Source organism: Xiphias gladius, unplaced genomic scaffold, assembly GCF_016859285.1.
Source record: "Xiphias gladius isolate SHS-SW01 ecotype Sanya breed wild unplaced genomic scaffold, ASM1685928v1 HiC_scaffold_1361, whole genome shotgun sequence".
Taxonomy (NCBI): domain Eukaryota; kingdom Metazoa; phylum Chordata; class Actinopteri; order Istiophoriformes; family Xiphiidae; genus Xiphias; species Xiphias gladius.
Window position 1 is genome coordinate 57,781 of NW_024401680.1, and position 27,602 is coordinate 85,382.

At 40.6% G+C, this 27,602-nt stretch overlaps 8 gene segments (V, D, J or C); 6 read left to right on the forward strand and 2 right to left on the reverse strand.

The window, feature by feature from the left end:
• The first annotated feature begins 354 nt into the window (after nt 1-354).
• Nucleotides 355-836, forward strand: LOC120787291. The segment is given in 2 exon segments: nt 355-406; nt 514-836. Coding segments are annotated over 2 exon segments (375 nt in total).
• A 2,767-nt stretch (nt 837-3,603) lies between these two features.
• LOC120787292 lies at nt 3,604-4,094 on the forward strand. The segment is given in 2 exon segments: nt 3,604-3,655; nt 3,763-4,094. Coding segments are annotated over 2 exon segments (384 nt in total).
• Nucleotides 4,095-7,422: 3,328 nt separating this feature from the next.
• LOC120787303 lies at nt 7,423-9,429 on the reverse strand. The segment is given in 2 exon segments: nt 7,423-7,876; nt 9,396-9,429. A coding segment is annotated over 1 exon segment (264 nt).
• A 526-nt stretch (nt 9,430-9,955) lies between these two features.
• On the forward strand, nt 9,956-10,445 carry LOC120787293. The segment is given in 2 exon segments: nt 9,956-10,007; nt 10,114-10,445. Coding segments are annotated over 2 exon segments (384 nt in total).
• A 3,348-nt stretch (nt 10,446-13,793) lies between these two features.
• On the reverse strand, nt 13,794-15,509 carry LOC120787302 (the record flags this gene model as incomplete). The annotated part of the segment is given in 2 exon segments: nt 13,794-14,235; nt 15,458-15,509. Coding segments are annotated over 2 exon segments (384 nt in total), but the record flags the coding sequence as incomplete, so codon positions are not given.
• A 4,247-nt stretch (nt 15,510-19,756) lies between these two features.
• LOC120787295 lies at nt 19,757-20,237 on the forward strand. The segment is given in 2 exon segments: nt 19,757-19,808; nt 19,915-20,237. Coding segments are annotated over 2 exon segments (375 nt in total).
• A 2,812-nt stretch (nt 20,238-23,049) lies between these two features.
• Nucleotides 23,050-23,531, forward strand: LOC120787296. The segment is given in 2 exon segments: nt 23,050-23,101; nt 23,209-23,531. Coding segments are annotated over 2 exon segments (375 nt in total).
• Nucleotides 23,532-26,066: 2,535 nt separating this feature from the next.
• Nucleotides 26,067-26,548, forward strand: LOC120787297. The segment is given in 2 exon segments: nt 26,067-26,118; nt 26,226-26,548. Coding segments are annotated over 2 exon segments (375 nt in total).
• The last annotated feature ends 1,054 nt before the right edge of the window (nt 26,549-27,602 follow it).

Sequence of the window (27,602 nt, forward strand, 5' to 3'; positions counted from 1 at the left end):
TGAGGGGGACATTGATTTATTTGATAGTGAAATTAGTGGGAGTTTTGTGACAAACGGCATTTTGAAAGAACATTTCTCCACTTTAATTTGAGCAAGTTCACAAAGAAGTGAGCATTAACACATTTCTAATTAATGTGCTGAAATTGTGACTGATCCATTGATAAACAGCATGATCAGAGTGATCCAAGTCCCTGCTGGAGTCAGTCAGAGCATTTCCATAGAGAGCCACTTTGCATCAGCAGCACCATGCTCCAGTGCTCTGGGAGAGTTTATAGTCCTGAGAGTTGAAGACTGGATGACTGACAGCTGTCCTTCATGACAACAGAAGCCACAGAAATCCTCCTCATCAAGAAGATGACGCTGACCTCCGTCCTCATCTGGACTCTCCTCTGCTGCTGTTTCACAGGTAAAGTCCAGAGAATCAAACTCGTCTCCTCTATCAACGTCCGTCCCTCTGAAATCAAGCCGACAAAACCGTGACGCTGCTTCATGTTTCTGTCTCTGTGTCCTCAGAGTCCAGAGGCCAGGTCACACTGACTCAGCCTGGAGCAGTGAGCTCTGCTTTGGGAGGCTCCGTCGCCATCAGATGTAGGACCAGTCAGGATGTTTATGGTTCTAACCGTTTAGCCTGGTACCAACAGAGATATGGAGAAACTCCTAAACTACTTATTTACTTTGCTACCACTCGAGCATCAGGCATTCCAGGTCGTTTTACAGGCAGTGGATCAAAGTCTGACTTCACTCTGACCATCAGTGGAGTCCAGGCTGAAGATGCAGCAGTTTACTACTGTCAGAGTTTTCACGTTATCAACAGTCAATATGTGTTGACACAGTGAAAAAGCGTCGTACAAAAACCTCCCTCAGTCAGACTGAAGAGAAACTGAACTGGCTGCTGCAGCTGGAAGCTACTGCAGAGACTGATACAGTTCACTGAGGACACATACAAACAAACACACACACACACACACACACACACACACACACACACACACACACACACACACACACACACACACACACACACACACCATCCAAATACAGTGACATGAAGTGGATTAAACATTTCCCCATTTTTTCTTTGAAGACCAAGAAAAACATTTATCAGAACAAATTTAACAACAAAAATTCATTATTGTGGAAATCAAATAACTTTCTTCATCACATGTTCTCACCATCTTATCACATCCAGTTATAATCACATGTTCTCATTAGATTTCCAAATTAATCATGAGGAGCCAACCTGTTAAAGATAAATGGCTTGTTCATGACCTTTGACCTCATAGTGGATCACAGGTTTTTCCACTGTTAAAAGAGAATATGAAGCAAAGTAGGGATTTCTGCTACAACTTCACCTACTTCCAAGGTGCATGGAAAAGTGTAAAAGTGTGATGAGGCAGCTCCAGCAACACTGGTAACATAAGAATATCTTTATGTCAGACCTTGCTGTCTTCATCAGGTTGATGATGACAAACAAACAGAGAACAAACTAAACAACAACAACCATAACAACACAAAAAACCCCACAAACAACAACTGAGGAAAAAACTGTGCTCAAACTTGTAAACTCTTCTCAGGTTGAATTTAACATTTTCTGATCAGAGAATGAAAGCCGCAAATAATCACTTTGAAAATTTTTGAATACATAACGTGACTTAAAGAAAAGCAAAGTTCATTCCTGAACCATTCCCCCACAAACACAGAGGTAAAAATAAAAACACATTTCTCCTATAATGTAGTATGAAATATTTTTTAGGTCATGGACTAATCTGATCAGATTCCTCAAACCTCCAATTACACTTCTGTTTCAAGGTGTCTCCACAGCACAGCAGGCGATTGACACGTTAATGCGTTTGCTCTACGTGTCCCGATCCTGTAGAAAAACCCAAAGTAGCTAGAAGCTGCTGCAGAGACTGATACAGTTCACTGAGGACACACACACCCAAGATTTTTGTTAAAGTTTACATAGATCAGTCAGTGTATCTGACTTTACAGAAGTTAATATACATTTATCTAAATTTAATTACAAATGTCCATTAGACATGTTTGCATCTCAGGGATAATTTCATTCACACCTTCAACAAATCAGCCTCTATACCGATGACTTCCTATTGTACATCACAAAAACCCTCATCTTTCCTTCTTTCACTTATTAAACTGATCAGACATTAAAGCAGGTTTGCTGGCTTCTCCCATCCATTTTAAATGTGCAACAAATCTTTTACATTGTTTGGATCCACATTTTACCATGCTCAGGTAATATAGTTGAAACTCAAGATTTTCGCCTTTGTAAAGGAAAGGAAAGACAAGTTGTAAAGTTGGAATCATTTTTCCAGATGTCTGAGTTGATAAACAAAGCTCTTTCTATCTTTGGCAGAATGAATTTGTTATTTGTTATTATATCTGTCATTTCACAATCAGAGTAGCTATTTCACAGTGTATAAATTATATGTCAATGGGAGAACATCTGTATTTCTTTCTAAACGTGGATTTGGGGACTTTTGCATTACTCACTGCACATTCTGTACTGTCTGTAAAAACATAAACCTAGACTTGGTAAGACAATGAAAATTGTTGAAATTCTCCCATTACAGAATTCACACCAGCCTTTGAAGCTGTTTGGTGGAAATCAAATGAAGTTTTCTATTCTAAATTTTTACCATTCATGCCCCTTTATATCTTCGATAATTTGAACAGTCAACTTTCTCAGTACTGAGGGGGAAACACCTCATGATATGTTGAGGACAGCTACAGTTCACTGACTCTGTGTGTTTGCATATGTGTCCTGCCTCTCTGCTCCCAGACGTCAAGAGGCCAGTGTTGATCAGTGGCTGTCCGTCGTACAAAAACCTCTCACCTCTCTGACTTTGACAAAAACTACCTCAAAAAAACGCATTCTCAGTTTCCCAGTTTATGTAATAACTGGTTTAAGTTTTTAAATTTTTTTTGACAGATTGTGACAAATTATATAAAGTTTTTTTCTGAAATATTAAACATCAACTTACAAAATTTATTTTTATTTTAATCAAAGAAATTGAAATAAAATATTTTAAAGAAAAAAAAACCCAATAAATCATGCAAAATGTAAATAATGATCACAGACACATATTTATTTTAGATTATGTCCCATATAACAATGATGATGTCTGTTAGTGAATTAATGGGAATTTACAAAAATATCCTCCAAGAAAACTTTTCAATCAAAATTCAAGTCAAAACTGATAACTAACTACTAAAGTTATGAAATTCATCTTATTTTCATGAATATTATTTTTAAAGATTAAAGACATTTTTTTTAACAACACATCAAAATATGTGAAAACAAATTCTTAATGAAAGTTTTTGAGACACGTAAAAGAAAAACTACATAAAATAAACACTGACACGTCCTGATCAACTCTTTGATCCATTGATAAACAGCATGATCAGAGTGATCCAAGTCCCTGCTGGAGTCAGTCAGAGCATTTCCATAGAGAGCCACTTTGCATCAGCAGCACCATGCTCCAGTGCTCTGGGAGAGTTTATAGTCCTGAGAGTTGAAGACTGGATGACTGACAGCTGTCCTTCATGACAACAGAAGCCACAGAAATCCTCCTCATCAAGAAGATGACGCTGACCTCCGTCCTCATCTGGACTCTCCTCTGCTGCTGCTTCACAGGTAAAGTCCAGAGAATCCAACTCCTCTCCTCTATCAACGTCCGTCCCTCTGAAATCAAGCCGACAAAACCGTGACGCTGCTTCATGTTTCTGTCTCTGTGTCCTCAGAGTCCAGAGGCCAGGTCACAGTGACTCAGCCTGGAGCAGTGAGCTCTGCTCTGGGAGGCTCCGTCGCCATCAAATGTAGGACCAGTCAGGATGTTTATGTCTATAACAACTACCACCGTTTAGCCTGGTACCAACAGAGAGACGGAGAAACTCCTAAACTACTTATTTACTATGCTACCACTCGAGCATCAGGGATTCCAGGTCGTTTTACAGGCAGTGGATCAAACTCTGACTTCACTCTGACCATCAGTGGAGTCCAGGCTGAAGATGCAGCAGTTTACTACTGTCAGAGTTTTCACTATCCCAACAGCAAAGCTGTGTTGACACAGTAAAAAAGAGTCGTACAAAAACCTCCCTCAGTCAGACTGAAGAGAAACTGAACTGGCTGCTGCAGCTGGAAGCTACTGCAGAGACTGATACAGTTCACTGAGGACACACACACACACACACACACACACACACACAGAGTTTAATCAAGTGGATTGAACACTACTGTTGCTTTTATGTCCAATGAAAATGTATAAAACAAGTTAAAAGAAAAAATATGATCTTGTTTGAAATCAAATTACTTTATCCATCACCTCTTCTCACCATCCATTCATATCCAGTTACAATCACATTTTCTTTGGGTCAGTAAATAAATCAAGAGGAGCCAACCTGAGACAGTGAATGACAAAAGGCCTTGTGATGACCTTTGACCTCAGCTGCACACTGGATCACAGCTATCTCAACTATAGGCTGTGAGAAGAAAATATGACGACACAGATCAGCATCAGAAACCTTCATGATCAAAGACGACACAAACAAAACCCAAACGTCTGTCAGATCTCACAAAACTTTGTCTTAAATATGTGAACTAATAGTATCTGAGGAAAAGCTCAGCATCAACTGAAATCAGAAAAAGGCAAAAGACATAAGCGACTGACTGGATATAACTATATCTACATGTATATATAACTATAAGTGTATAAACTGCCAAAGCATATGCAGCAACACATTCCCCCTGATATGCAACTCAAAAACCCAACAAATACATTTAGACTGAAAGTTAAGTCTTGACCTTGGAAACAGCTGTTGACAAAATCTCTCCAGTCTCTCTCCGTTCAGTATCCGTTGTGGAACTTTCAGTTCATTTCACATGATCTTCCTCAGCAGACGGAGTTGTCCGGTTGTCAGTGAAATGCACATGTTCAAATTCCCATTCCTCCGAGTGTTTCTGGGACTTCTTGTCCACGTTGACCTGGAAGTTAAAAAAATCAACAGGGCAAACTCCATCTGCTGAGGAAGATCATGTAATTTGGTCCAAAGCTCCAGAACTGCTAGTAAGTGGAGCTTGTGTTGAAATGGTTTTGATGGTCAAGCTTGAACTTTCAGTCTCAACTTTTAAGTCAACATGGACGAGACGCTCTTGAAGTTCAGCATGAAAACCTTCAGGAAACTCACATTACTGCTCACAGCTGTTACTACACGGACTTGAGACAAAGAAATCTGTCCAACTGCGACTGATGATGACCTCCATCATCTCTCTACTCTGTCCCAGAGTTGGACCGAGTGTTACTCAAAGGCTGTGCTCAAGTACAAGTCCTGTCACTTTGTCAAAACAAGCATTCAGGTAAAAGTATTCATCAAAGTATCTACTTGAGGTAAAGTACGACAGTATGGACTGAAAAAAACGACTTGAGTATCGAGTAATTTAATTAAACAAAAGAGAAAAAATACCAGCACACCACTGTCTTTTCCCTCGTCTTTTACTTGGTGTGGATATGACTGACATCATTTCAACCACACATGGTCTTCCTCAGGTAAAGAAGTGAACACACACCTGTGTGTATGATCGGCTTGTGATGAAATGTCACCTCGTCATCTCCTGTCTAGATCCTCTGCGACATATACACCAGGACAATATTCCCAGTCTGCATCTCTCACCTGTGATCACATGTGAATATTACATTAATATTATACTCTACTACTTACACCAATAAGTAAAGACATGTTTTAAATCACTGTCTGTGCTTGTTTTCTTCTATATTATATTATGATTTGGTAAATAAATCAGAAAATCAGAAATGCATGGACCATGACCAAGAGTGTCAACATGTTACAGTGTCTTTAAACTTTGTTAATTCCAGTAAACATGTCCCAGGTTCCAGGTCCCATCACAAAATGCAAATGTCCACTGCACACACCTGTAATCTCAACCAAGTATCGGCTCTACTCTCTTCACGATTTACTGATTACATTTTCATGAGAAAGGAAAAGTGCATTTGAATTCAGAACCTTTTTTTTCCCCTTCACATCAATCAATGAACAAGCAATATGGTGCCAGTAACAAATAAAAAGTCCCTCATATCCAGTTATAATCACGTTGTCTTTGGGTCAGTAAATAAATCAAGAGGAGCCAACTTGGTACAGTTAATGACAAGAGGCTTGTTCATGACCTTTGACCTCAGTTTTACTTATCTCAACTACACACAATCCCACACACACACACACACACACTCACAATTGATTGGTTAGATAACTTTCGTTCTTCTCTATCTGTAGACAACAAATGAACTTATCGTCAGATTCTTTAGAAAAGAAATGTTCTTTATCTCCATGAGCATTTTTCAATGAACCCTTGTTCTTCATTCTTGGCAGTAAGTGAGCAAGCAACGCTTCACGTGTAGCGTTCTTTCAGGTCAGACTACACCTTTGGTTTTTAATAGAATAAAAGCATTGCACATTAAATTCAGACGCAGTAGAAGAATTTACAAACTGAATAAAAGTCCCTCTAAAGATGTTGGTCTTCAGCTGCTTTTTACCACAGTTTCCTCAGATCTTTTGTCCAAAGAGTTCCAACGTTTTAAAGGTACAAACTCAAAGGCAAAGTGACCTTTACCTTTGAAGCCTGATGTGATGCGAAACCAAAAAGCTGTGATCGTAGCGGAGCAGGACAGAAAGGACAGACGTCCTTTCACACCAGCTCCTACCTGCTTTAGGATACCCCAGCTAAACAGGACACTGTGAGGCTGCACTGACACAGCTATCAGATGTGATGTCAACATGATCCCTAAAAAACAACATCACCTAATGCTAGAGAACACTAGTGACTGGACTGTGAGATAAACCTGGTCTCTGGGGATTTAATAGGTCAATGAAGAAACAGTTAACATGGCAACCTACGACAGCAGTTATTCTTGTGATCACATGTATGGAAACCCGTCATTTGATGAACACGTCTTTCTTTTTTTCTACATACACAGACTGTGTTGTCATTTCTTTCACTGAGCCTCTTGGCAAATAAACACTCTGTCATTTAAATGTTCCTGGTGTTGGAATCTCACTCACAGTCACGGTTTATCACTTGATGCTGACGATGTCCCGCTTTTCATTTCTAATCCAATATCTAAGATTTTCCCAGTCGTTAAAGTGTGAAGAAGTGCATTAAAAAAAGGTTCATTTCTTCATATTGTGGCTTCATGTGTTGTTCTAACCAGTGTTCCTGCTATGAAATACATGGCAAAGAAAAGAGGACGTAACACGTGTCAGTCATAAGAATGGAAACCACACGGAAACCAGTATTTGAAGAAATATTTATTGTCTAGAACTATTAAAACCATCATCAATACAACAAGCAAGAGCACATTAATGTAGAGATGTATAATGAGAGAAAGAGAGAGAGAGATAGGGAGAGGGAGAGAGAGAGGAAGAGGGAGAGAGAGAGGGAGAGGGAGAGAGTGTTTCAGAGAGAGAGCAGTTGCAGAGTAAAACCAGTAGCAGGGTCCAAGTGAGTCAGGTCAGAACAGGGAACACTGGTCTCTCGTCAGTGTCTCTGAGACCAGAGTCTGGGAGCCCTGGGTGGCCTCACAGGTCACAGAGCCCACCTTCTTCCACTGGTCTGCAGGGAGCCTCAGGGTGCTGCTCCAGCTGTAGCGGCCGTCCTTCTCCAGCACCCCGGGGCTGCTGCTCTCCTCCCAGCTGCTGCTGCTGCTGCTGCTGCTGCCGTCCACCTTCCAGGCCAGACTCCAGTCTGAGGGGAAGCCCTTGTTGGCCAGGCACATGAGCGTGGCCTTCCCCTGCTTCAGCTCCACGCTGGAGGGGGGCAGCACGGTCAGGGTGGGACGGGCATCACCTAGGAGACGCCAATCAGCTTATTAGACAGGGGCCACACAGCTGTCAATCAAACACCAGACACTGGGACACCTTTTCTTTGTGAGAGTTGATTTTCTCCTTTAAGGAGTTTCTGCCAGATGTTTTTTCTGCTCCACCAGTCACTCACTCACACATTGTTTCACTTCCCTTGAAGAAGCCTCTCATGCATATCAGCACAGAGAGAACCATCGTACAGTTTGACCTGAAATACATCAAACTGCACTGGAAACAAAACAGGGAAACATTTAAAATATTTTATCAAACATTAGGACCAATCTTTAGTTTGCATTACTTTAGTTTTCAGGGGAAACATTTAAAAATACATAAAATAATCCGACAACCGTCAAATGCTTCATGTGGAATTCAATCATCGTTTAGCAAACGAGAAACGGATTTCAAACTGCACTGGAAACAATGTATAACACAATAAAGGGATTACAGATTTTCTAACCTTTTCAAATCCCCATCTTTGTCCTCATTCTCTTCTATTTCATCTGAATGAAGTGAATCTTAATTCAACTTAATATTAGTCATCGATGAGGTTTGAAAAACAAAAATGAATCTTAGAACATATATTTAAAAGAGAACTGAAGTTGTATCTTCTCTACAGCTCAGCTTAAACTTCAGCATGACAGGAATGTGTAAAGAAAAGTTGAGTAAAGCTGCTCTGAGTTCACCTCCATGATGACGGAGGAGAAATCCCAACATAAACACTAAAACCTTACAAGAACATTTTATCTGCTGCAAACATTTAAACAATGGATTTACAACGTTACCTTACATTATTGTATTTAGTGTTTGTGCAGAAACTTACTTCCAACATCCAGTCTGGTTCCTCCACCAAAAGTCCACCACAGTGATACAAACTCATTGAGCCGTCGTACAAAAACCTCTCACTGTAGAGAGACACGGCTCTCTGGCTCTGTCAGACTGAACTAAACCTACCAACCCTCAATATTCAACTTCACATTTAAATGTGGAAATAACGATTTCTCCTCTGAATGAATCCTTTATATTCATTACAGTTAGTTTTCAAATCCTTGTTGCTAAAGCAAAGATCTTTATCTTCATGCAAAATAATTCTTCAAAAATTACACATTAACACTGAAAGGAGACTATTTTTCCTGGCATGTTAAATATGAACGAAATAAATATAGAAATAGTTCCTGAAATAAAGCAGTTGTTAAACATTTGACTTACTTCCAACATCCAGTCTGGTTCTCCACCAAAAGTCCACCACAGTGATACAAACTCATTGAGTGTACAAAAAAACCTCACTGTAGAGAGACACGGCTCTCTGGCTCTGTCTTTATATTCATTACAGTTAGTTTTCAAATCCTTGTTGCTAAAGCAAAGATCTTTATCTTCATGCAAAATACTTCTTCAAAAATTACACATTAGCACTGAAAGGAGACTATTTTTCCTGGCATGTTGAATATGAATGAAATAAATATAAAAATAGTTCCTGAAATAAAGCAGTTGTTAAACATTTGACTTACTTCCAACATCCAGTCTGGTTCCTCCACCAAAAGTCCACAGTGATACAAACTCATTGAGCCGTCGTACAAAAACCTCTCACTGTAGAGAGACACGGCTCTCTGGCTCTGAAACAAACAAGCTCTCCAAACTGAGTCTGTTTTTAAAACTTTTTCAAATGGTTTTAAACAAAAACACAGTAACACAATTTTATAAAATGTCATTTTTTCATACGTATGTTATTTTTAAAGAAAGATAAAGCTTTTGTAGTAAAACAATTAAATGTCAGAAAAGACATTATGAAAAATCAAAAAAAATAAAACCAAACTTCATGAAAACAAGTATTAACACATCCTGATCAATACCCCGATCAACTGATTGATCCATTGATAAACAGCATGATCAGAGTGATCCAAGTCCCTGCTGGAGTCAGTCAGAGCATTTCCATAGAGAGCCACTTTGCATCAGCAGCACCATGCTCCAGTGCTCTGGGAGAGTTTATAGTCCTGAGAGTTGAAGACTGGATGACTGACAGCTGTCTTTCATGACAACAGAAGCCACAGAAATCCTCCACATCAAGAAGATGACTCTGACCTCCGTCCTCATCTGGACTCTCCTCTGCTGCTGCTTCACAGGTAAAGTCCAGAGAATCCAACTCCTCTCCTCTATCAACGTCCGTCCCTCTGAAATCAAGCCGACAAACTGTGACGCTGCTTCATGTTTCTGTCTCTGTGTCCTCAGAGTCCAGAGGCCAGGTCACAGTGACTCAGCCTGGAGCAGTGAGCTCTGCTCTGGGAGGCTCCGTCGCCATCAAATGTAGGACCAGTCAGGATGTTTATGTGGCTAGCAACAAACACTTTTTAGCCTGGTACCAACAGAGAGACGGAGAAACTCCTAAACTACTTATTTACCGTGCTACCACTCGAGCATCAGGGATTCCAGGTCGTTTTACAGGCAGTGGATCAAACTCTGACTTCACTCTGACCATCAGTGGAGTCCAGGCTGAAGATGCAGCAGTTTACTACTGTCAGAGTTTTCACGCTATCAACAGTAAAGCTGTGTTGACACAGTGAAAAAGAGTCGTACAAAAACCTCCCTCAGTCAGACTGAAGAGAAACTGAACTGGCTGCTGCAGCTGGAAGCTACTGCAGAGACTGATACAGTTCACTGAGGACACACAAACAGACACACACACACACACACACACACACACACACACACACACACACACACACACACACACACACACACACACACACACACATACAGACACACACACACAAACACACACACACCGTACACAGAAAATTTCATGAAGTGGTTTCAACATGTATCAAAACAAGTTGAATATCAAAACACTGATCTTGGTGGAAATCAAATAATTTTCTTCATCACAGCTTCTCTCCATCCATTCACATCCAGTTTTAGTCACATGTTCTTATCTGACTAGTAAATAAATCAAGAGGAGCCAACCTGAGACAGTGAATGACAAAAGGCCTTGTGATGACCTTTGACCTCAGCTGCACACTGGATCACAGCTATCTCAACTATAGGCTGTGAGAAGAAAATATGACGACACAGATCAGCATCAGAAACCTTCATGATCAAAGACGACACAAACAAAACCCAAACGTCTGTCAGATCTCACAAAACTTTGTCTTAAATATGTGAACTAATAGTATCTGAGGAAAAGCTCAGCATCAACTGAAATCAGAAAAACGCAAAAGACATAAGTGACTGACTGGATATAACTATATCTACATGTATATATAACTACAAGTATATAAACTGCCAAAGCATATGCAGCAACACATTCCCCCTGACATGCAACTCAAAAACCCAACAATTACATTTAGACTGAAAGTTAAGTCTTGACCTTGGAAACAGCTGTTGACAAAATCTCTCCAGTTCTCTCTCCGTTCAGTATCCGTTGTGGAACTTTCAGTTCATTTCACATGATCTTCCTCAGCAGACGGAGTTGTCCGGTTGTCAGTGAAATGCACATGTTCAAATTCCCATTTGTCCACGTTGACCTGGAAGTTAAAAAAATCAACAGGGCAAACTCCATCTGCTGAGGAAGATCATGTAATTTGGTCCAAAGCTCCAGAACTGCTAGTAAGTGGAGCTTGTGTTGAAATGGTTTTGATGGTCAAGCTTGAACTTTCAGTCTCAACTTTTAAGTCAACATGGACGAGACGCTCTTGAAGTTCAGCATGAAAACCTTCAGGAAACTCACATTACTGCTCACAGCTGTTACTACACGGACTTGATACAGAGAAATCTGTCCAACTGCGACTGATGATGACCTCCATCATCTCTACTCTGTCCCAGAGTTGGACCGAGTGTTACTCAAAGGCTGTGCTCAAGTACAAGTCCTGTTACTTTGTCAAAACAAGCATTCAGGTAAAAGTATTCATCAAAGTATCTACTTGAGGTAAAGTACGACAGTATGGACTGAAAAAAACGACTTGAGTATCGAGTAATTTAATTAAACAAAAGAGAAAAAATACCAGCACACCACTGTCTTTTCCCTCGTCTTTTACTTGCTGTGGATATGACTGACATCATTTCAACCACACATGGTCTTCCTCAGGTAAAGAAGTGAACACACACCTGTGTGTATGATCGGCTTGTGATGAAATGTCACCTCATCATCTCCTGTCTAGATCCTCTGCGACATATACACCAGGACAATATTCCCAGTCTGCATCTCTCACCTGTGATCACATGTGAATGTTACATTAATATTATACTCTACTACTTACACCAATAAGTAAAGACATGTTTTAAATCACTTTCTGTGCTTGTTTTCTTCTATATTATATTATGATTTGGTAAATAAATCAGAAAATCAGAAATGCATGGACCATGACCAAGAGTGTCAACATGTTACAGTGTCTTTAAACTTTGTTAATTCCAGTATAAATGTCCCAGGTTCCAGGTCCCATCACAAAATGCAAATGTCCACTGCACACACCTGTAATCTCAGCCAAGTATCGTATCTACTCTCGTCACGATTTACTGATTACATTTTCATGAGAAAGGAAAAATGCATTTTGAATCTGAACCCTTTTTTTTCCCCTTCACATCAATCAATGAACAAGCAATAAGGTGCCAGTAACAAATAAAAAGTCCCTCATATCCTGTTATAATCACGTTGTCATTGGGTCAGTAAATAAATCAAGAGAAGCCAACTTGGTACAGTTAATGACAAGAGGCTTGTTCATGACCTTTGACCTCAGTCTTACTTATCTCAACTACACACAATCACACACACACACACAATTGATTGGTTAGATAACTTTCGTTCTTCTCTATCTGTAGACAACAAATGAACTTATCGTCAGATTCTTTAGAAAAGAAATGTTCTTTATCTCCATTAGCATTTTTCAATGAACCCTTGTTCTTCATTCTTGGCAGTAAGTGATCAAGCAACGCTTCATGTGTAGCGTTCTTTCAGGTCAGACTACACCTTTGGTTTTTAATAGAATAAAGGCAGTGCACATTAAATGCAGACGCAGTGGGAGAATTTACAAACTGAATAAAAGTCCCTCTAAAGATGTTGGTCTTCAGCTGCTTTTTACCACAGTTTCCTCAGATCTTTTGTCCAAAGAGTTCCAACGTTTTAAAGGTACAAACTCAAAGGCAAAGTGACCTTTACCTTTGAAGCCTGATGTGATGCGAAACCAAAAAGCTGTGATCGTAGCGGAGCAGGACAGAAAGGACAGACGTCCTTTCACACCAGCTCCTACCTGCTTTAGGATACCCCAGCTAAACAGGACACTGTGAGGCTGCACTGACACAGCTATCAGATGTGATGTCAACATGATCCCTTAAAAACAACATCACCTAATGCTAGAGAACACTAGTGACTGGACGGTGAGATAAACCCGGTCTCTGGGGATTTAATAGGTCAATGAAGAAACAGTTAACATGGCAACCTACGACAGCAGTTATTCTTGTGATCACATGTATGGAAACCAGTCATTTGATGAACACGTCTTTCTTTTTTTCTACATACACAGACTGTGTTGTCATTTCTTTCACTGAGCCTCTTGGCAAATAAACACTCTGTCATTTAAATGTTCCTGGTGTTAGAATCTCACTCACAGTCACGGTTTATCACTTGATGCTGACGATGTCCCGCTTTTCATTTCTAATCCAATACCTAAGATTTTCCCAGTCGTTAAAGTGTGAAGAAGTGCATTAAAAAAAGGTTCATTTCTTCATATTGTGGCTTCATGTGTTGTTCTAACCAGTGTTCCTGCTATAAAATACATGGCAAAGAAAAGAGGACGTAACACGTGTCAGTCATAAGAATGGAAACCACACGGAAACCAGTATTTGAAGAAATATTTATTGTCTAGAACTATTAAAACCATCATCAATACAACAAGCAAGAGCACATTAATGTAGAGATGTATAATGAGAGAAAGAGAGAGAGAGGGAGAGGGAGAGAGAGAGGGAGAGAGTGTTTCAGAGAGAGAGCAGTTGCAGAGTAAAACCAGTAGCAGGGTCCAAGTGAGTCAGGTCAGAACAGGGAACACTGGTCTCTCGTCAGTGTCTCTGAGACCAGAGTCTGGGAGCCCTGGGTGGCCTCACAGGTCACAGAGCCCACCTTCTTCCACTGGTCTGCAGGGAGCCTCAGGGTGCTGCTCCAGCTGTAGCGGCCCTTCTCCAGCACCCCGGGGCTGCTGCTCTCCTCCCAGCTGCTGCTGCTGCTGCTGCTGCTGCCGTCCACCTTCCAGGCCAGACTCCAGTCTGAGGGGAAGCCCTTGTTGGCCAGGCACATGAGCGTGGCCTTCCCCTGCTTCAGCTCCACGCTGGAGGGGGGCAGCACGGTCAGGGTGGGACGGGCATCACCTAGGAGACGCCAATCAGCTTATTAGACAGGGGCCACACAGCTGTCAATCAAACACCAGACACTGGGACACCTTTTCTTTGTGAGAGTTGATTTTCTCCTTTAAGGAGTTTCTGCCAGATGTTTTTTCTGCTCCACCAGTCACTCACTCACACATTGTTTCACTTCCCTTGAAGAAGCCTCTCATGCATATCAGCACAGAGAGAACCATCGTACAGTTTGACCTGAAATACATCAAACTGCACTGGAAAGAAAACAAGGAAACATTTCAAATATTTTATCAAAAATTAGGACCAATCTTTAGTTTGCATTACTTTAGTTTTCAGGGGAAACATTTAAAAATACATAAAATAATCCGACAACCGTCAAATGCGCTTCATGTGGAATTCAATCATCGTTTAGCAAACGAGAAACGGATTTCAAACTGCACTGGAAACAATGTATAACACAATAAAGGGATTACAGATTTTCTAACCTTTTCAAATCCCCATCTTTGTCCTCATTCTGTTCTATTTCATCTGAATGAAGTGAATCTTAATTCCACTTAATATTAGTCATCGATGAGGTTTGAAAAACAAAAATGAATCTTAGAACATATATTTAAAAGAGAACTGAAGTTGTATCTTCTCTACAGCTCAACTTAAACTTCAGCATGACAGGAATGTGTAAAGAAAAGTTGAATAAAGCTGCTCTGAGTTCACCTCCATGATGACGGAGGAGAAATCCCAACATAAACACTAAAACCTTACAAGAACATTTTATCTGCTGCAAACATTTAAACAATGGATTTACAACGTTACCTTACATTATTGTATTTAGTGTTTGTGCAGAAACTTACTTCCAACATCCAGTCTGGTTCCTCCACCAAAAGTCCACCACAGTGATACAAACTCATTGAGCCGTCGTACAAAAACCTCTCACTGTAGAGAGACACGGCTCTCTGGCTCTGTCAGACTGAACTAAACCTACCAACCCTCAATATTCAACTTCACATTTAAATGTGGAAATAACGATTTCTCCTCTGAATCAATCCTTTATATTCATTACAGTTAGTTTTCGAATTCTTGTTGCTAAAGCAAAGATCTTTATCTTCATGCAAAATAATTCTTCAAAAATTACACATTAACACTGAAAGGAGACTATTTTTCCTGGCATGTTAAATATGAACGAAATAAATATAGAAATAGTTCCTGAAATAAAGCAGTTGTTAAACATTTGACTTACTTCCAACATCCAGTCTGGTTCCTCCACCAAACGTGTACCACAGTGATACAAACTCATTGAGCCGTCGTACAAAAACCTCTCACTGTAGAGAGACACGGCTCTCTGGCTCTGAAACAAACAAGCTCTCCAAACTGAGTCTGTTTTTAAAACTTTGTCAAATGGTTTTAAACCCAACAATAACACAGTAACACAATTTTTAAAAATGTCATTTTTTTTATACGTATGTTATTTTTTAAAGAAAGATAAAGCTTTTATAGCAAAACAATTAAATGTCAGAAAAGACATTATGAAAAATCAAAAAAAATAAAACCAAACCTCATGAAAACAAGTATTACCACATCTTGATCAATTCCCCGATTTACTGATTGATCCATTGATAAACAGCATGATCAGAGTGATCCAAGTCCCTGCTGGAGTCAGTCAGAGCATTTCCATAGAGAGCCACTTTGCATCAGCAGCACCATGCTCCAGTGCTCTGGGAGAGTTTATAGTCCTGAGAGTTGAAGACTGGATGACTGACAGCTGTCCTTCATGACAACAGAAGCCACAGAAATCCTCCTCATCAAGAAGATGACGCTGACCTCCGTCCTCATCTGGACTCTCCTCTGCTGCTGTTTCACAGGTAAAGTCCAGAGAATCAAACTCCTCTCCTCTATCAACGTCCGTCCCTCTGAAATCAAGCCGACAAAACCGTGACGCTGCTTCATGTTTCTGTCTCTGTGTCCTCAGAGTCCAGAGGCCAGGTCACAGTGACTCAGCCTGGAGCAGTGAGCTCTGCTCTGGGAGGCTCCGTCGCCATCAAATGTAGAACCAGTCAGGATGTTTATGTCTATAGCAACTACCACTATTTAGCCTGGTACCAACAGAGATATGGAGAAACTATTAAACTACTTATTTACGCTGCTACCACTCGAGCATCAGGGATTCCAGGTCGTTTTACAGGCAGTGGATCAAACTCTGACTTCACTCTGACCATCAGTGGAGTCCAGGCTGAAGACGCAGCAGTTTACTACTGTCAGAGTTTACACGATCCCAACAGTCAGTGGTTGTTGAAACAGTGGCGTCGTACAAAACCTCCCTCAGCTGAACTGAAAAGAAACTGCTCAGCTGGCTGCACTGGAAGCTACTGCAGAGACTCTACACACACACACACACACACACACACACACACACACACACACACACACACACACACACACACACACACACACACACACAACACAAAAAACACACACACACACACACACAGACACACACACACCAACATAGAAAAATTTCATGAAAGTGGTTTCAATATGTATCAAAAAACAAGTTTATCAAAAAACTGATCTTGGTGGAAATCAAATAACTTTTTTCATCACAGCTTCTCTCCATTCACATCCAGTTTTAGTCACATGTTCTTATCTGACTTGTAAATAAATCAAGAGGAGCCAACCTGAGAAAATCAATGACAAAAGGCCTTGTGATGACCTTTGACCTCAGCTGCACACTGGATCACAGCTATCTCAACTATAGGCTGTGAGAAGAAAATATGACGACACAGATCAGCATCAGAAACCTTCATGATCAAAGACGACACAAACAAAACCCAAACGTCTGTCAGATCTCACAAAACTTTGTCTTAAATATGTGAACTAATAGTATCTGAGGAAAAGCTCAGCATCAACTGAAATCAGAAAAACGCAAAAGACATAAGCGACTGACTGGATAAACTGTATCTACATGTATATATAACTACAAGTGTATAAACTGCCAAAACATATGCAGCAACACATTCTCTCTGACATGCAACTCAAAAACCCAACGAATACATTTAGACTGAAAGTTAAGTCTTGACCTTGGAAACAGCTGTTGACAAAATCTCTCCAGTCTCTCTCCGTTCAGTATCCGTTGTGGAACTTTCAGTTCATTTCACATGATCTTCCTCAGCAGACGGAGTTGTCCGGTTGTCAGTGAAATGCACATGTTCAAATTCCCATTCCTCCGAGTGTTTCTGGGACTTCTTGTCCACGTTGACCTGGAAGTTCAAAAAATCAACAGGGCAAACTCCATCTGCTGAGGAAGATCATGTAATGTGGTCCAAAGCTCCAGAACTGCTAGTAAGTGGAGCTTGTGTTGAAACGGTTTTGATGGTCAAGCTTGAACTTTCAGTCTCAACTTTTAAGTCAACATGGACGAGACGCTCTTGAGGTGCAGCATGAAAACCTTCAGGAAACTCACATTACTGCTCACAGCTGTTACTACCCGGACTTGAGACAAAGAAATCTGTCCAACTGCGACTGATGATGACCTCCATCATCTCTACTCTGTCCCAGAGTTGGACCGAGTGTTACTCAAAGGCTGTGCTCAAGTACAAGTCCTGTTACTTTGTCAAAACAAGCATTCAGGTAAAAGTATTCATCAAAGTATCTACTTGAGGTAAAGTACGACAGTATGGACTGAAAAAAACGACTTGAGTATCGAGTACTTTAATTAAACAAAAGAGAAAAAATACCAGCACACCACTGTCTTTTCCCTCGTCTTTTACTTGCTGTGGATATGACTGACATCATTTCAACCACACATGGTCTTCCTCAGGTAAAGAAGTGAACACACACCTGTGTGTATGATCGGCTTGTGATGAAATGTCACCTCGTCATCTCCTGTCTAGATCCCCTGCGACATATACACCAGGACAATATTCCCAGTCTGCATCTCTCACCTGTGATCACATGTGAATATTACATTAATATTATACTCTACTACTTACACCAATAAGTAAAGACATGTTTTAAATCACTGTCTGTGCTTGTTTTCTTCTATATTATATTGTGATTTGGTAAATAAATCAGAAAATCAGAAATGCATGGACCATGACCAAGAGTGTCAACATGTTACAGTGTCTTTAAACTTTGTTAATTCCAGTAAACATGTCCCAGGTTCCAGGTTCCATCACAGACCCCCCAGACCAGGTGTGAACCCCCCACATCCAGTCCTCTCCAGTCACTTGAAGACAATCAAATGTGGCCAAATCAGTCTCTAATCTCACTGGAAATGTCTAAAATCAGATGACTGATTTGAGACAGTTTTTGAAATGTTATGTCATGTCCACATAAAATAAAAGTCTTCTTCCTTTTTTTTCCTGTCTCTGTTCATCAGGATACATCAATGACCAAGACCAGTTAAACGGTTGATACAGTGGCAAAGATGCAAAACTGTAGCTCAAATATTGACACGAGAACAGGAAGCAGGAAGACTAGTAGATTTGAAGCCTGATATACGGTAGTGTTTGAATAGAGTATTACATTTATTAGTGTTGTTACAGCCCGGCTCTAAGACTGCAACCAAAACGGGAGACACATGGGTATATTCAATGACAAAGTAATTTATTCATAACGAACTGATCGAAACAAGCACAACTAAAACAAACTTATTTAAAGCTACAGTCTCAAACCGTTTCCCAACATTTTTCGGTTGAAATATGCTGCAAAACAGATCTTAATGTGGAGAGGTGCTGTCAAAGGCTCCTGTGCCCCAGACTCGTTGAACAGCCTGGCAGCAGAGCAGAGACCTTCCCTTCTAAAGTCTTTGAACGAGCCTCGCCCTTCCAACCAATCAGAGAAGGCCAAAGTCAGGGCTGCATCAGCTGAGACGGCACACATGACGAGGACGCAGGTGAGGGGCTGAGCGGAGCGTAACACAGCAGGGAGAGGGACGGTTGGGAGGTGAAGTGGGGTTTGCTTTCGAGTCTCATGCTACCACTGGTTTGATTTACAGAACTTGCACATTGTAGCTGCAGGTACATGGAAGTGTAAGTCGTAGCACCCACCTCTGCACATCACCATAAACTGTATTTATATGTAAATAAGAATCAGTGAAATAGAGAAATACCATTATTTTGGCTTCTTTAGCCCATAATCTGATCAGGAACTAGAGCGGGTTTTCTGGCTTCTCCCACTTAATTTTAAAATGCACAGAATGTAAAAGTGCACTGCACACACCTGTAATCTCAGCCAAGTACCGGTTCTACTCGTCACGATTCACTGATTACTTTTTTTCATGACAAAGGAAAAGTGCATTTTAAATCTGAACCCTTTTTTCCCCTTCACATCAATCAATGAACAAGCAATACGGTGCCAGTAACAAATAAAAAGTCCCTGCTGGAGTCAGTCAGAGCATTTCCATAGAGAGCCACTTTGCATCAGCAGCACCATGCTCCAGTGCTCTGGGAGAGTTTATAGTCCTGAGAGTTGAAGACCCGATGACTGACAGCTGTCCTTCATGACAACAGAAGCCACAGAAATCCTCCTCATCAAGAAGATGACGCTGACCTCCGTCCTCATCTGGACTCTCCTCTGCTGCTGCTTCACAGGTAAAGTCCAGAGAATCCAACTCCTCTCCTCTATCAACGTCCGTCCCTCTGAAATCAAGCCGACAAACTGTGACGCTGCTTCATGTTTCTGTCTCTGTGTCCTCAGAGTCCAGAGGCCAGGTCACAGTGACTCAGCCTGGAGCAGTGAGCTCTGCTCTGGGAGGCTCCGTCGCCATCAGATGTAGGACCAGTCAGGATGTCTATAGTTCTAACTATTTAGCCTGGTACCAACAGAGAGACGGAGAAACTCCTAAACTACTTATTTACCGTGCTGCCACTCGAGCATCAGGGATTCCAGGTCGTTTTACAGGCAGTGGATCAAACTCTGACTTCACTCTGTCCATCAGTGGAGTCCAGGCTGAAGATGCAGCAGTTTACTACTGTCAGAGTTTTCACTATCCCAACAGTCAGTATGTGTTGACACAGTGAAAAAGCGTCGTACAAAAACCTCCCTCAGTCAGACTGAAGAGAAACTGAACTGGCTGCTGCAGCTGGAAGCTACTGCAGAGACTGATACAGTTGACTGAGGACACACACACACACACACACACACACACACACAGCACACACACACACACACACACACACACACACACACACACACACACACACACATACAGACACACACACACAAACACACACACACACACACACACACACCATCCAAATACAGTGACATGAAGTGGATTAAACATTTCCACATTTTTTTCTTTGAAGACCAAGAAAAACATTTATCAGAACAAATTTAACAACAAAAATTCATTATTGTGGAAATCAAATAACTTTCTTCATCACATGTTCTCACCATCTTATCACATCCAGTTATAATCACATGTTCTCATTAGATTTCCAAATTAATCATGAGGAGCCAACCTGTTAAAGATAAATGGCTTGTTCATGACCTTTGACCTCATACTGGATCACAGGTTTTTCCACTGTTAAAAGAGAATATGAAGCAAAGTAGGGATTTCTGCTACAACTTCAACTACTTCCAAGGTGCATGGAGAAGTGTAAAAGTGTGATGAAGCAGCTCCAGCAACACTGGTAACATAAGAACATCTTTATGTCAGACCTTGCTGTCTTCATCAGGTTGATGATGACAAACAAACAGAGAACAAAATAAACAACAACAACCATAACAACACAAAAAACCCCACAAACAACAACTGAGGAAAAAACTGTGCTCAAACTTGTAAACTCTTCTCAGGTTGAATTTAACATTTTCTGATCAGAGAATGAAAGCTGCAAATAATCACTTTGAAAATTTTTGAATACATGACGTGACTTAAAGAAAAGCAAAGTTCATACCTCAACCATTCACCAACAAACATAAAGATAGAAATAAAAACACATTTCTCTTATAATGTAGTATGAAATATTTCTTAGGTCATGCACTAATCTGATCAGATTCCTCAAAGCTCCAATTACACTTCTGTTTCAAGGTGTCTCCACAGCACAGCAGGCGATTGACACGTTAATGCGTTTGCTCTACGTGTCCCGATCCTTTAGAAAAACCCAAAGTAGGTAGAAGCTGCTGCAGAGACTGATACAGTTCACTGAGGACACACACACCTAAGATTTTAGTTAAAGTTTACATATATCAGTCAGTGTATCTGAGTCTATAGAAGTTAATATGCATTTATCTAAATGTAATTACAAATGTCCATTAGACATGTTTGCATCTCAGGGATAATTTCATTCACACCTTCAACAAATCAGCCTCTATACCGATGACTTCCTATTGTACATCACAAAAACCCTCATCTTCCCTTCTTTCACTTATTAAACTGATCAGACATTAAAGCAGCTTTGCTGTCTCTCCCACCCATTTTAAATGTGCAACAAATCTTTTACATTGTTTGGATCCACATTTTACCATACTCAGGTAATATAGTTGAAACTCAAGATTTTCGCCTTTGTAAAGGAAAGGAAAGGAAAGACAAGTTGTAAAGTTGGAATCATTTTTCCAGATGTCTGAGTTGATAAACAAAGCTCTTTCTATCTTTAGCAGAATGAATTTGTTATTTGTTATTACATCTTTCATTTCACAATCAGAGTAGCTATTTCACAGTGTATAAATTATATGTTAATGGGAAAACATCTGTATTTCTTTCTAAACGTGGATTTGGGGACTTTTGCATTACTCACTGCACATTCTGTACTGTCTGTAAAAACATAAACCTAGACTTGGTAAGACAATGAAAATTGTTGAAATTCTCCCATTACAGAATTCACACCAGCCTTTGAAGCTGTTTGGTGGAAATCAAATGAAGTTTTCTATTCTAAATTTTTACCGTTTATGCCCCTTTATATCTTTGATAATTTGAACAGTCAACTTTCTCAGTACTGAGGGGGAAACACCTCATGATATGTTGAGGACAGCTACAGTTCACTGACTCTGTGTGTTTGCATATGTGTCCTGCCTCTCTGAACCCAGACGTCAAGAGGCCAGTGTTGATCAGTGGCTGTCCGTCGTACAAAAACCTCTCACCTCTCTGACTTTGACACAAACTACCTCAAAAAAACGCATTCTCAGTTTCCCAGTTTATGTAATAACTGGTTCAAGTTTTTAAAATTGGTTGACAGATTGTGACAAATTATTTAAAGTTTTATTTGTTAAATATTCAACATCAACTTACAAAATTTATTTTTCTTTTAATCAAAGAAATTGAAATAAAAAATTTTAAAGAAAAAAAAACACAATAAATCATGCAAAATTTAAATGATGATCACAGACACATATTTATTGTAGATTATGTCACATATAACAATGATGATGTCTGTTAGTAAATTAATGGGAATTTAATAAAATATCCTCCAAGAAAACTTTTCAATCAAACTCAAGTCAAAACTGATAACTAACTACTTAAGTTATGAAATTCATCTTATTTTCATGAATATTATTTTTAAAGATTAAAGACATTTTTTTTTTAACACCACATCAAAATATGTGAAAACAAATTCTAAATGAAAGTTGTCGAGACACGTAAAAGAAAAACTACATAAAATAAACACTGACACGTCCTGATCAACTCTTTGATCCATTGATAAACAGCATGATCAGAGTGATCCAAGTCCCTGCTGGAGTCAGTCAGAGCATTTCCATAGAGAGCCACTTTGCATCAGCAGCACCATGCTCCAGTGCTCTGGGAGAGTTTATAGTCCTGAGAGTTGAAGACTGGATGACTGACAGCTGTCCTTCATGACAACAGAAGCCACAGAAATCCTCCTCATCAAGAAGATGACGCTGACCTCCGTCCTCATCTGGACTCTCCTCTGCTGCTGCTTCACAGGTAAAGTCCAGAGAATCAAACTCCTCTCCTCTATCAACGTCCGTCCCTCTGAAATCAAGCCGACAAAACCGTGACGCTGCTTCATGTTTCTGTCTCTGTGTCCTCAGAGTCCAGAGGCCAGGTCACAGTGACTCAGCCTGGAGCAGTGAGCTCTGCTCTGGGAGGCTCCGTCGCCATCAAATGTAGGACCAGTCAGGATGTTTATAATTCCAACTCTTTAGCCTGGTACCAACAGAGAGACGGAGAAACTCCTAAACTACTTATTTACCGTGCTGCCACTCGAGCATCAGGGATTCCAGGTCGTTTTAAAGGCAGTGGATCAAAGTCTGACTTCACTCTGACCATCAGTGGAGTCCAGGCTGAAGACGCAGCAGTTTACTACTGTCAGAGTTATCACGTTATAAACAGCAAAGATGTGTTGACACAGTGAAAAAGCGTCGTACAAAAACCTCCCTCAGTCAGACTGAAGAGAAACTGAACTGGCTGCTGCAGCTGGAAGCTACTGCAGAGACTGATACAGTTCACTGAGGACACACACACACACACACACACACACAGCATACACACACACACACACAAACACACACACACACACACACACACACACACACACACACACACACACACACACACACACACACGAACACGCACCGTACACAGAAAATTTCATGAAGTGGTTTCAACATGTATCAAAACAAGTTGAATATCAAAACACTGATCTTGGTGGAAATCAAATAACTTTCTTCATCACAGCTTCTCTCCATCCATTCACATCCAGTTATAGTCACATGTTCTTATCTGACTTGTAAATAAATCAAGAGGAGCCAACCTGAGACAGTGAATGACAAAAGGCCTTGTGATGACCTTTGACCTCAGCTGCACACTGGATCACAGCTATCTCAACTATAGGCTGTGAGAAGAAAATATGACGACACAGATCAGCATCAGAAACCTTCATGATCAAAGACGACACAAACAAAACCCAAACGTCTGTCAGATCTCACAAAACTTTGTCTTAAATATGTGAACTAATAGTATCTGAGGAAAAGCTCAGCATCAACTGTAATCAGAAAAACGGAAAAGACATAAGCGACTGACTGGATAAACTGTATCTACATGTATATATAACTACAAGTGTATAAACTGCCAAAGCATATGCAGCAACACATTCCCCCTGACATGCAACTCAAAAACCCAACAATTACATTTAGACTGAAAGTTAAGTCTTGACCTTGGAAACAGCTGTTGACAAAATCTCTCCAGTCTCTCTCCGTTCAGTATCCGTTGTGGAACTTTCAGTTCATTTCACATGATCTTCCTCAGCAGACGGAGTTGTCCGGTTGTCAGTGAAATGCACAAATTCCCATTCCTCCGAGTGTTTCTGGGACTTCTTGTCCACGTTGACCTGGAAGTTAAAAAAATCAACAGGGCAAACTCCATCTGCTGAGGAAGATCATGTAATTTGGTCCAAAGCTCCAGAACTGCTAGTAAGTGGAGCTTGAGTTGAAATGGTTTTGATGGTCAAGCTTGAACTTTCAGTCTCAACTTTTAAGTCAACAAGGACGAGACGCTCTTAAAGTGCAGCATGAAAACCTTCAGGAAACTCACATTACTGCTCACAGCTGTTACTACACGGACTTGAGACAAAGAAATCTGTCCAACTGCGACTGATGATGACCTCCATCATCTCTACTCTGTCCCAGAGTTGGACCGAGTGTTACTCAAAGGCTGTGCTCAAGTACAAGTCCTGTTACTTTGTCAAAACAAGCATTCAGGTAAAAGTATTCATCAAAGTATCTACTTGAGGTAAAGTACGACAGTATGGACTGAAAAAAACGACTTGAGTATCGAGTACTTTAATTAAACAAAAGAGAAAAAATACCAGCACACCACTGTCTTTTCCCTCGTCTTTTACTTGCTGTGGATATGACTGACATCATTTCAACCACACATGGTCTTCCTCAGGTAAAGAAGTGAACACACACCTGTGTGTATGATCGGCTTGTGATGAAATGTCACCTCGTCATCTCCTGTCTAGATCCTCTGCGACATATACACCAGGACAATATTCCCAGTCTGCATCTCTCACCTGTGATCACATGTGAATATTACATTAATATTATACTCTACTACTTACACCAATAAGTAAAGACATGTTTTAAATCACTGTCTGTCCTTGTTTTCTTCTATATTATATTATGATTTGGTAAATAAATCAGAAAGTCAGAAATGCATGGACCATGACCAAGAGTGTCAACATGTTACAGTGTCTTTAAACTTTGTTAATTCCAGTAAACATGTCCCAGGTTCCAGGTTCCATCACAGACCCCCCCCCCCCAGACCAGGTGTGAGCCCCCCACATCCAGTCCTCGCCAGTCACTTGAAGACAATAAAATGTGGCCAAATCCGTCTCTAATCTCACTGGAAATGTCTAAAATCAGATGACTGATTTGAGACAGTTGTTGAAATGTTATGTCATGTCCACATAAAATAAAAGTCTTCTTCCTTTTTTTTCCTGTCTCTGTTCATCAGGATACATCAATGACCAAGACCAGTTAAACGGTTGATACAGTGGCAAATTAATTCCAGTAAACATGTCCCAGGTACCAGGTCCAATTACAAAATGCAAATGTCCACTGCACACAGATGTAATCTCAGCCAAGTACCGGTTCTACTCTCTTCACGATTTACTGATTACATTTTCATGAGAAAGGAAAAGTGCATTTTAAATCTGAACCCTTTTTTCCCCTTCACATCAATCAATGAACAAGCAATATGGTTCCAGTAACAAATAAAAAGTCCCTGCTGGAGTCAGTCAGAGCATTTCCATAGAGAGCCACTTTGCATCAGCAGCACCATGCTCCAGTGCTCTGGGAGAGTTTATAGTCCTGAGAGTTGAAGACTGGATGACTGACAGCTGTCCTTCATGACAACAGAAGCCACGGAAATCCTCCTCATCAAGAAGATGACGCTGACCTCCGTCCTCATCTGGACTCTCCTCTGCTGCTGCTTCACAGGTAAAGTCCAGAGAATCCAACTCCTCTCCTCTATCAACGTCCGTCCCTCTGAAATCTAGCCGACAAAACCGTGACGCTGCTTCATGTTTCTGTCTCTGTGTCCTCAGAGTCCAGAGGCCAGGTCACAGTGACTCAGCCTGGAGCAGTGAGCTCTGCTCTGGGAGGCTCCGTCGCCATCAAATGTAGGACCAGTCAGGATGTTTATAGTTCTAACTATTTAGCCTGGTACCAACAGAGAGACGGAGAAACTCCTAAACTACTTATTTACGCTGCTACCACTCGAGCATCAGGGATTCCAGATCGTTTTACAGGCAGTGGATCAAACTCTGACTTCACTCTGACCATCAGTGGAGTCCAGGCTGAAGATGCAGCAGTTTACTACTGTCAGAGTTTTCACTATCCCAACAGCAAAGCTGTGTTGACACAGTGAAAAAGCATCGTACAAAACCCTCCCTCAGTCAGACTGAAGAGAAACTGAACTGGCTGCTGCAGCTGGAAGCTACTGCAGAGACTGATACAGTTCACTGAGGACACACACACACACACACACACACACACACACACACACAGCACACACACACACACACACACACACACACACACACACACACACACACACACACACACACACAGCATACACACATACACACACACACACACACACACACACAGTTTAATCAAGTGGATTGAACACCACTGTTGCTTTTATGTCCAATGAAAATGTATAAAATCAAGTTAAAAGAAAAAATATGCTCTTGATTGAAATCAAATTACTTTATCCATCACATTTTCTCACCATCCATTCATATCCAGTTATAATCACGGTTTCATTGGGTCAGCAAATAAATCAAGACGAGCCAACTTGGTACAGTTAATGACAAGAGGCTTATTCATGACCTTTGACCTCAGTCTTACTTGTCAAAACTACACACAATCACACACACACACACACACACACACACACACACACACACACACATACACATGCACACACTTGATTGGTTAGATAACTTTTGTTCTTTTCTATCTGTAGACAACAAATGAACTTATCATCACATTCTTTAGAAAAGAAATGTTCTTTATCTCCATGAGCATTTTTCAATGAACCCTTGTTCTTCATTCTTGGCAGTAAGTGATCAAGCAACGCTTCATGTGTAGCGTCCTTTAAGGTCAGACTACACCTTTGGTTTTTAATAGAATAAAAGCATTGCACATTAAATGCAGACGCAGTGGAAGAATTTACAAACTGAATAAAAGTCCCTCTAGAGATGTTGGTCTTCAGCTGCTTTTTACCACAGTTTCCTCAGATCTTTTGTCCAAAGAGTTCCAACGTTTTAAAGGTACAAACTCAAAGGCAAAGTGACCTTTACCTTTGAAGCCTGATGTGATGCGAAACCAAAAAGCTGTGATCGTAGCGGAGTAGGACAACGTCCTTTCACACCACCTCCTACCTGCTTTAGGATACCCCAGCTAAACAGGACACT